Genomic DNA, 11,822 nt, shown 5'->3' with positions numbered 1-11,822 from the left:
TATATAATTATACTATTAATAATTATATCATTGGTCCCTAGCTCGAAGTAGCTATTAAACTTTTGTTAAACTATAGTTCTGATCAAGCAATCACCTTGCCGGGTAAAGAATACCATTTAATTGTACTATAAAGGATAGTATCGTTGAACTCTATCTCTAAAACTTGTATGAGGTTTTACTGATCTATTATACTGCTGTGATTGATCACCTTGCCATTTAAAGAGTCTATGTATGTAATACTGCCAAAGATTATAGTTACTATCTATTTATTTTATATCCACAAACTATAGCGAATTGTAACTATGTTTGAGCGAAATTTAATCCAATAAATAATTTATCTAAATAATAATATTACCGAACAGTATGCACAATTTCCCTCGATAAGTTCCTTATGTAAGAATCGTGTACTGCTTTTAAGAAAATGGTCACATATATATATTTCCACGGGTAATTTACGCATTTAAACGGCACTCATGAGTAAAACTGTAATAACCAATATAAAAATTGCTTTTTTGCACAAGTCTACAGCCATAGACATTGATTTCGTAATACAGATAGGAAAAGTGTAAGATGCTTTAGTCTACGTTATAAAACGCCAAATTCAGGGACCTTAAAAAAATTAAACTTTATTTTTCCACCAGTCTGCTAATATTTTACGTAAATTTTATTAGTTTATGACAACATATAAATAATTATTTCACCAGATCTTGCACGATGTGCAATACTTACAGGGCGACGGCACACAGCAATGTTCGGGATGGCAAAGTAGAAAACGTGAATTACAAATTAACATGTAAATTTAGTCCATACTTCTATTGTATGGCGCAAATTGGCTTCGATACTATTTATGTTTGATATCTTTTTGAAAGGATTTATGATTAAAGACCTCTTTGTTGAGGATTTAAGCCACTAGACTACCGTAGTCCATGCTTCCAGGTCTTATCCAGCCTGCAATATGGTTTCGTTTACGATTACAATCAAGATTACTGTTCAAGACTTTAGGAAAACCATCATAAAAATTTATGTTATACGTATATATTATTTTTATTTATTGCACAAGTGTTACCTATTTAGGTCTCTAATCAGCACGGTTTTGAATAATCAGCGTTATACAGTTACTTTCATTGAAGGTTAAGGTCAGGATTTCAGTCGAGAACTGTCCTGAAACTAGTATGAAAAGTGATCTGCTGCTGTCGGTGGCTTGTTGTATACCTTACGCATCCTACTGTACATCATTTTAGAAGGATTTACATTCATAGCTCCTTTCTTAACGGATTCCAGCCGTCGAGGTGCTGCTTTTCATTACAATATTGTGTTTATAGTTCGCGCGTTATGTAATTACAGCAATTTTTTAAGTGTATGAATTCCTTGAATTTACGTAGAGAAACAGGGAGGGATTACAAACTTTGATTTGATAAATTTACTTGCAATTGCAAATAAAAGAAATTAAATCAAGACTTTCACATTTTTTTACTCGGGAATAAATCATGCTTCCATTGAGAGTTTTGACGTCATTGGTTAATGGATTATACTGGCGCGCACCTTGATGAAGCAATCGAGTTAACTATTAGAAAAGCTGATTGATTATGACGTACTTTTATAATTTGATTAGTAATAGAATTTAATTAATTAATATAAATCTCATTATCAACAATATCAGCTAGAGAAAAGCGTTGGTCCTCTACTCTTTTATCCAGTAACTATATCAGAATTAGTACAATACCAACGTTTTCCAGGCATAATTCTCGCTAGCTAATCATTGGACCATTAATTGCAGTGTATTTCTGCATCGAATAATGAACGAGCATAGTTTACAGGGTTTCTGAATATATCATTATTTTTATCAACATTTACAGTACTATATATAGCAATAGGACGTGCTAATAAATAATTAAGATTAGCAGCAAAGGCTATATCAGATAAGATCAATTAAAAAAATTCGCGTTTACGGTCATTATTTCTAGGTTATCGAAAATGCCGTGATGGTTCTAATAAACAAAATGATAGGAATTCATTAATTGATTCCATATATTAGTCTTTTCATGATATTCCAAGGGTACGGCATTGAAATACGTCGAATAAAATAAATTAGAACGATACCGTGAAATAAATACTGAATATAAAAAATCAGTTAATAAACTGGATTTCTTCAATGAGTATTTTCAAATAAAATGATTATGAGAAATGACCTTAAGAAATCGACAGTTAGATTGGAATAGTAGTAATTGTTTTGGTATAGTGTGCAGCTATTACTAGATATTCATTAACCAGCAGACATTATTGGTAGGATCAATGCTGTATGCCTATGGTAGAAAGATTTTGCTTTCGTTACATTGTCCGCAGGTAAGTTATGGTAACCTATAATACGGTACATAAACTTTCTCGCGAATAATTAGTAGTTACTCTCTTCAGCGCTAAGTTTACGAGTAATAGAGGATAATACACGGTAATTGGTAGTTCTATAGACAGCAAATTCTGATACAAGTATTCGTTTAGATTCTCGACTTCTGGCGAGCATCTGAATTTCATATATTGTAATGTGCTGCCTTATTTTTCTTTCACGTTTCGGGAAACATAAAACTATTTGGCATCAAGCTCAATTTTTTCGCTTATATATAAATTTATAGAAATATATTCATAAAGTTAATATGATATGATTATTCATCTCTCAATCGCTAAAGCTTGACGCGGGAGTTTCTAAAGAATCATTATCCCTTGCATAGCTTGTTAGTAACGCTACTATAGCAACATAACCTTTCAAAAATTTCTCTCCTACTGTACATTATACTCGTATAAGGCGTAAGAGTTTCCAAATTTTGCTGCCAGTACATTAACTTTTTAATACTAGCTCTACAGTATAATATGTAACCTTGGCAGATGCAATGATTACCCCCAGTATCTATTAATTTTGATCTCTCTCTCCAAACCAAACTATTAATTATACATCATTAATGATCACAATACCTACATTTACAATCTAATCCAATCAATACCTAAAAGTAGATAGCTAGTAATTTTTTGGAAGGACTTAAAGGATACCATGGATATCTGATTACGTTTGTAAGAGTACCATAATTGAAGATAGCAAATTTTAACGCATTATGAAGACTAAGTGATACAGCAACAACTTTAACGCAAGCTATATTGAAAATTTATTTATTATTTATTTCTTAAAACATTTCATTATCAGAACAAATTATAGAAATTTAGAGAATGAAGAGCTCATAGACTGCATAAAATTATGTCAAGCGATAGTACCTATACCTTTTATATCTGATATAGGGGACAAAAAACTATAGCTGAAGAATAGCATGACTCTAAATTCAAACAAACATAATGGTTATTAGTTATTAGCATTAATCTCAAGGCGTACCGATGGTAGATAGCTAAAGCATATCAGCATTCCGACAGGAGTTACAAAAATAAAATTACTGTTATTACGCACATAGCAATATTTTCCGTAACTGTAATCTCTCTAATTTTCAATGATGATTGATATCGTTTCTATAGGTATTTAAATATACGAATCTCATAAAAAGTGTGAAAAAATAAATAAAGTATTTGTTTGAAGCCTGTTGAGTGTGAAAGAAGAGAAAAGCATGTTATTATCATCACAGTAGTTTGCAACAAATAGATGTTTATATATAGCATTTGCTTTTAATTAATAGAATACATTTCAGTATACTTAAATGTCGCAGTAGATAGTTCTCAATTTTAATATAACAACTGTGTAATCTTTAAAAATGTAATGACTACTTTAAAATGTATTTCGATCTCGATTTTATAATAGATCGGATTAGTTAACACGATTTCTAGCCAACATTATCGAGATATTAAACTATTATCATACATTTGCTGTCTCTTAACTATCGGTCGTGGTAGCAAATTGCAAATGTTATAGCTCCCAGACTACTATTCACGGGGCTAATAATTAAAGTCATGCCTTTAAGATGCAGATGAAATGGATTTATAGGAATATTTCACTATTTTTGAGGAAACTACAATAGTGGCTGTAATTACCAATATGATATGCTATACTAGTGTAGTAACGAAGTTTAATCAACATAACAGATTGATCTCAAGTATTAAGGGACCGAAGTAAATATTGGATTATTTCCAAATCCTAGGCTAGAATAGTAATTTTTCGAAATATTATCCAATAGCTAATATGATCTCCATAGAATTACAAACTAATCTACCGCTATAATATGTTTTATTTTTGATCTTAGTTTTACTTCTATCAAGGATATTTAACATAAACAGGTAAATAGTTAGGGTAGACAGTATTTAGGGGGTATTTATAACTATGCCGAAAAGGTGTCATGAAGCAAGATGGATACTCTCAGATCATAGCTTATATTATATTTTAGTCAATTAGGCTGTTTAAAACGATAAAAATCTTAGTTTTTCTGTACAAAGTACATTAGAAATAAATAAAATTCTATCTAGTTACCTTTTAATTGGACTTAAGTGATAAATGAAATCGAACAGTGAAGATTAATAAAAAGTTTTTAGCAGTTACAAAAAAATTGGCATTATCAAATCCTATTTCCGCTGTATACTTACTCATAATAGACTTCTGATAATCAAAAGAAGCTTGCTTTCAATAATCTCAAAATACTACTGGTTCCAATTCTGACTAAGTTTTTCATCATTGAAAAAGCTATTGGTAGTGGAAGATATTGATAGCTAAACTGAGTCTGTTATTATAATGATTAGATACTATTGTTGTCAAGTTTAGTAGCATTATTTGTTTTTAATAAACGTTAAAATGATGTGGTATTATAGGAATGTATAAAGGAAATATTGTTGTAAAATGTCTAGACTTTTGAGTACCGTATTGTATTCAAAAATTTCAATATTATAACTTCTAGAAAACAAAATTGGTGTACCTTATTGAAAGTCGATAATAGCTGGATAGAACTTTTATGTCTTGATAGTGAATAAGGAATAACAAAATTTGAACAATTTTATTAAAGTTAGTTGGAAGATTATATTATTGTGACAGGGTATAACATAAATAAGTGATTTGATTAAATTGCCTCTAAGCGAACTCAAAAGTTATTAATTAATTTGTTTGATTTCTTCTGTTAACGTCAATTACCTTGAAGAAAATTTTATATTAGGTCAGATGAACAACTACTCTTCAAGCAAATACTAATATATATTCTCGAGTATCTACTAGTTCTAGACATTGCATTAATTTTTTAATCAATGTTTTTAAGGCTGATTATGATAGAACTTCTTGAGTGAAGTAGAAATAAGTACAATAACTTGATACTTATGAAGAGTATTTTAATGCCGATGCTTTATTATCCTACTATTCCGAGTAATGTTGTGTTATCATCCGGGGAATATGATTTTTTACGGTAATATATGAGAAAGAAATTCTAATATAATTGATACATTAAGGAAATTAGACTTCCACGCTATTGTAAAATGTATAATAAAGAAAATTCTAATGAGAACTATATTATAAGTCCATAATTAAAATTTCAATAAATAATTTCAGTATTTTTTATGCTTTCTCACTCTAAGATAGTGAAAAGGTTTCGATCGAAGAAGGTCTAGGTTTACCTGTATCGCAATAACTTAACCTAGAATGTAAAATTGTTGATATTTATTTCGCTGTCCCGTTGAGGTTTCGATTGGAGAAAATCTAAATTGATCTGTACTATATTAACCTAACTTAGGATGCAAAATTGTTGATATTTATTTCGATGTTACATTGAAATTTCGATGATATAATGTCGGAGTTCATCTGTACCATAATAACCTTTCCTAAATTGTAAAATTATTGATATCCATTTCGTTATTACATTGACGAACTAAGAATAAAATTTTTGCCTGATGGTAAATATCTGATTGTGTAGACTAGTTGCAAATTAACTGGTAATGTTATATTAGCTGGAATGCATCTTCTGAGTGTATATCGCAATTCTTGTCTATACAATTTAAGAGCATCTAGTTATTACTTTAATATTTAATGAGATTTCTAGTTTTAATCCTTTGATATTATAAGAGTGAAAGAGAGACATTACGATATTATTACAGGGTGAATGCTATCATTAATTCTACCCATTCGTAACTTTTCTAGTAACACCTTTAGAAACAATATCATCTTAGATATTAAAAAATTTTCAATCTGTATTATAGTAATTTCATCTTCTTCTATTGCTATAAGCTATTATAGGAAATTCGATTTCATACATAAATAATCAATTTTTAATATTAAATTTACTACAGTTAATCATGCCTAGTGAATAGTAAATATATACGAGCATACTGTATTAATGTTTAACAACTATAATTTCTCATAATCATGGCTAATAAATGTAGGATGAGTTCTGGTAAGGCAGAGAGAAATCAGATTGATACGTTGCTTAACACAGCAATACAAGGCATATTTATTTGTTTCTAAATAATTACCAATAGAATGACTGTACTAGAATACCCTATTTCAATTTTATCTTATATTCCGACGACAGAATTTAATGGATGAATGGTAAAATGGTAATTTACAAATATAATGCCCTAGCGTATTTTTGTAAGAATTTTATAAGAAAATTGAAATTCATAATCCAGATCGCACCGAGACGCTACACGGCTCCAATTTTTTTCTTGCAATCGGTAAATAGAATTGGAGAAATAAATACACAGATCATCGTCATATATTTATGATTGGGTTGACAATATTAAATTTTTATTAAGGTATAAACAGCAAAGATGGAATCAAACTCGACAGAAATCATCACTGGACTTGATTCCGTACTTCTAAGTCAAACTCACCAGATAAAATAGAGCGGATGGGTTTAATACTCTGTATAACGACAACATCAGCATTGCACAATGCATGTTTACAGCAAGTATAAGTATTCCCCCCAAAGCACTTATGTTACAGTGCAGTAAAATATTACTTTTGAATTTGAATTATTGTCGATTTCAGTATCTATCCTATATAATGTAGTGCTAAGAACTTGGTCGAAATAAATACAAGTCGAGATGAGTTTATAGTAGTCTAGCTTAATATAATGTCGCAAACGCTAATATATTATATAAAGAATACTATTGAAAAAAGATGAAAAAAACCCAATCATGGTATCTCAGTAGCCATGTTTATATAGCAGAAGATAAAAGGGACATGAACAATGATGCCTTAGTAGTTTGCTATCTTCTCCCTCTATATATTGGTAAGTTTATTGATTTTACTGTGATGAATTATATTACTGGTGAATTTTACACTACGATGCCTTCTCCAATATATGACTATTGTTACTGACAAATAATATAATGATCATAGCTAGTTTTACTGTCAGCTATCCGTAGTAAAGAACCCATGCATCGATTACTATTCTTTACAGCAAAGGAAAAATAAAAATTCAAATAAATAGATTGTCTTGTACTCTGTGTCGTTTACTGTAGGCCATTCTATGCTGTAAACGAAAAGTATCCTTTTTCTCTATCAGTGTTATAACAATGTTTAGATGGAATAGAATTGCAATTTTAATGCCAATCATATTGGCTAGAATACTCCCATCAATGGAATCATCGGATAAGCAGAACTCGTTTTACGGTAAAGTAGTCTAAAAGCTTTTGACGTTGGATTACGATAAAAAAATTAGTACACCCATTTACAATAATATTCATTTGAATATTCTAGCCCATCATGAATAACAATGGATATTGTACAATGATATTATTGTAAATTGATTACAATAGGCCATGAAGGATTCCTGACAACCTACTGAATAAAAATGAGAAGAATACCTAGAAAGTTGGCATTTGTAGAGGATGGCCAAGAATGGAAGATACTTGACAACTCTATTATATTAGCATATGAATTACAAGTATAAAGCGATCGATGCTGGGATCGAAATTAAATAGACTAATACTACCAAACACCGTAGGATCATATTGTAGTAGAAATAGAATTGGCATGGGAAAAGTGGATAGTATTAAGCTAATGTTAGCCAATAGAATTATAGGATGCTATGAAAAATATAGTAGTTCCGGTTACTGGTTTAATGTTAAATAGCGATGTTGAAGATGTTCGATAGGGTAGTAAATATTTTTATAGCCCATTACAGTGGTAAATAGTTTTGCATCCAATATAATATTGATTCAATATTATCAAATACTAGAGCGACGATGACGACAATTTTATAGGCAACACGATAACAACTTTTTTTAGATATTTTTAAAATATTATAAGAGCATTTTATTTGTTTCAAACTTGAACATTATGCAAGAAAATCAATTAGTGCAATATTCGTAAGCTAACTAAAGAGAATATTCTATAAAATAACTTGATTCCTGTAACAAGTAAAGTACACACATTCAACACGATAGAATAAAAGCCATAATCGACCGGCCATATTAAAATACCGTTATTTAATACCATTGGCTAATAATTGTTATCTATCCGGTCGATAGTCCAACACATACCTGTGATAGCTAGTAAAAGTATATTGTGCCAGTGGATAACCAGTTGTTGACGATCTTGACTATTACTCTATGCATACAGAATAAAATTTAGCATACAATTTTACCCTTTATTTCCTACTTTTCTTTACCCTCCCCAGTTTTTCTATACAATATTATCTAATTGCTGTATCAATCTTGTCCATCACTGTCTACCAGAAATTGACATCTTGATCGACATTTGGAACAGTAAAACGATTGTCACTTGGGTAGTGCCGCTAGCTGCTAATGAGAAACCAGTAGTAATGACACAATCACCAATCAAAATTGAATCTAAAAACTCTTTTCATCCGCTTGGTATTGTATTGCAAATTTAGATTATTTTCCTAACATAATCAAATGGCATTTTTCTCCATACGATTATAGTAATTACTATTGTGATAGTTTCTATTTACCATAATAACTTTTCTAATAAAGTCATGATGTCATAGATTCTAGTAAGATGGTAAGTAGAAATTTCTATTGTTTCCCACAACATCATTTATATTATGTTGTTCAATAATATTAGACATGATAATAATCATAATTTAATGCGGATTTATTGGAATATAGATAGTGTGCTACTCTACATGAAATTGACATTGACTCTGAATTAAACTTATTATCAACAATGGCATTGAATGGTAACAATCTCAACCTGATGTTATTATGTTGAGTTTTTTTCTCTTTTTTTATGAGAAACCAATATAATGATAAGTCGTTAACAATTTAAATGCTATCATTTGTTCTATCATTGCGCAATAAGGGACATTTAACACTTTGATATAGTCGTGTCATAATAAAAATGCAGTAGTCGGTACAACTCCCACTGTATGTTGCATGCCATTTTCTTGCAACCTGAGCATCGTTAACAAGTCCTTCCTTTCCCTCTGCAGCAAAAAAGTTACATCTGAAGGTAAGTTAGGGTCAATTCATTCTCGAGCTAAGCTTGAGATAGACTTATAATCTGTCGATAAAATAGGCTATATAAGCATTGCCAGTTGATCTCTAGAGTATGTCATTACAACGTTTCAATTCATAAATCGACAGCTAAACGAGAATGTGAGAAATTACAGCTTAGTACCCGTAGAAAATTGACATTACTTTTGCAACTTTTGAAACATTTCTCAATTTTTGTTTGAATCAATTTTACGTGCAGATGCAATAATATATTGATTTAATCAATACGTTGATAGTAGATCGGCTTGTATTTTGTAATCCATGAGATTTTTCATATATGGAGGTAATGTACGACTAAATTGTAGAGGTTATTTTTTGTTCTTCACGAGCCTATTCCTTCTAACTATGTCACAGTATAACATCATAGAGCCTGTGAGCTAGATAGAACTTTACGATCATAGCTCTCGGTGTTTTGAAAATAGCTCAGCTAAACTCTCTAGAAGCAAGCGTTAAGTGCATTGAATTATGATTAGCAATAATAAATCCCGATATTGCTATGTACTCATTGAAACGATTGAATACAGTTGATGAAATATATTTCCAAGTAATAGATATCAATTTTAGCGTCAAACTGAATATTTTCATCAACGATACCAGTTGTGTTGATAAAATACTTCATGGAAATCAAACCTGCCACCTCAATCAGTTTATATTTTGATGAAATTTGGAGAAATTTTCATTACCTTGTCATCCGTAGTGATTATTGTTAAGTCGACGATTCCTGAAATTGATAAGCCTACTCGAATTCGATTTAGCAAATCATACAAAGTTATTAATCAATCTTTTTTGCTACCTATTTATACTATTTAAATTACTTTTAATATTGTTGTCTACGACTTCTAGTAATGGGACATATTTTTAATGCATAGGTTATATTGACAATGAAATTTGATTATGGCTATGCCAATCTTATTTGTTTGAATTTCTAGTTGTATTCCATGAGACAAAAGGAATCTGCCAACAACATCCGTAAGCTACATCATTATTATTCATAATACCTCCACGAGCTTATGAATATATTGTATATTAGATATTACATATTACTGTACCATAGAGTTGATCTACACGGCAAAACAATTATTATAATCTATTTGTGTAGAAATTTTCTTTTATGCACACTCTTGTATACGCTCTACCTATATATATATTATACCACCCCTGCACGGGCTCTATTCTAACAGTTTCTCTCCTTGGCCATTGCTTCTCTCTATATATAGATAGTCCAAGAGTGTCAGTGTTCATTTGGTAAAGCAATTGGTTTGGGGTTGGCTGTAATCATTATTATTTATTATTGTATTATACAGTCTTCATTTAGACTTTTTGTCAGTGGTTATCACTTGGTGCAGATTTTCTTAAGGAAGGGGATTATTTTATCTACTACTTTCAACCATTTATACGCCATCATTTTTTTTCTCTTCCTCTTTTTTCTTATCTTGCTTAATTTTAAAGCAATTTTACCGGTAAAATTAGATCATTTCGAAATGGATATCATCTCAACTCGAAAACGTAAAGCCTACAGCGTAGCGTTTAAATTACAAGTTGTTGAAGCATTGCGATTTTCGCCTCGATCTAATATTTCGCAGATTGCAATACGATTCGGTGTCGATCGTAAACGTGTTCGCGAATGGAATAATTCCTATGATAAATTAAGATTGATCGTCGATGCAAAAAAGAAAGATCGTAAAAAAGTTCAATTTGTTCGACAAGTCAGATCGCAAGAAATTGAAGATGGTGTCCTCAATTATATGAAAGAACAAATCAACCTTGGTGTTAGTGTTAAGAATAAGGATTTACAGCATAAAGCCTTAGAAATTGCTCATACTATTGGTCTCTTGGATTTTAAAGCATCCAATATGTGGTTATATCGTTGGAAAAAACGGCATAATATTAAGTTAGGCAATCGTGAAAATCGTCGGCAACCTTACTATTTTCATCAACAAATGAATCAGTACAGTGGTGAATTTTGGGGGCAAATCATGAATTTGCAACAATATGGTGATTTAGGTTATTCTGCTCCAATCGGTACTTATCTTCAAGTTGAGCAACAACCATTCATATTTGGACAATTTTAACACCTAAAGACATTTTAGTAACAGTCTAGCCGAAACTTTTTGCACTTTAATTACCCCGTAACACAATTGAAAGATCTTCAAGTTAACTCTGCAATATTTTATTGTAGTATCTTTGTATATTGAAGAATTTTTTTTTGTCCTGTAACAATTTGTTAAAGTCGCCTACCAATGCGGTGCAATCATCACCATTTGATTGAGTTTTTTCAGCTATTATTCATTGGATATGTAGCTTACTCACCGTCAACCTTAGTGAGAGGGTTGAGATACTCAATGAAAAAATTAGAAATGTCACCTTTGCTGATGTAGTTTAACAATGAGCAAAATGAAATC

At 30.7% G+C, this 11,822-nt stretch overlaps 1 protein-coding gene across 1 annotated transcript; it reads left to right on the top strand.

Moving 5' to 3' along the window:
* Positions 1-10,901: 10,901 nt before the first annotated feature.
* Positions 10,902-11,492, top strand: TRIADDRAFT_55153 (uncharacterized protein; the record flags this gene model as incomplete). Its single annotated transcript, XM_002111737.1, has 1 exon — positions 10,902-11,492. One exon carries the CDS (start codon positions 10,902-10,904, stop codon positions 11,490-11,492), a length of 591 nt encoding a protein of 196 aa, XP_002111773.1.
* Positions 11,493-11,822: the final 330 nt, after the last annotated feature.

The sequence above is a fragment of the Trichoplax adhaerens genome, genomic scaffold, assembly GCF_000150275.1.
Source record: "Trichoplax adhaerens TRIADscaffold_4 genomic scaffold, whole genome shotgun sequence".
Classification (NCBI taxonomy): domain Eukaryota; kingdom Metazoa; phylum Placozoa; class Uniplacotomia; order Trichoplacea; family Trichoplacidae; genus Trichoplax; species Trichoplax adhaerens.
This window is presented reverse-complemented; position numbering and strand designations above follow the sequence as displayed.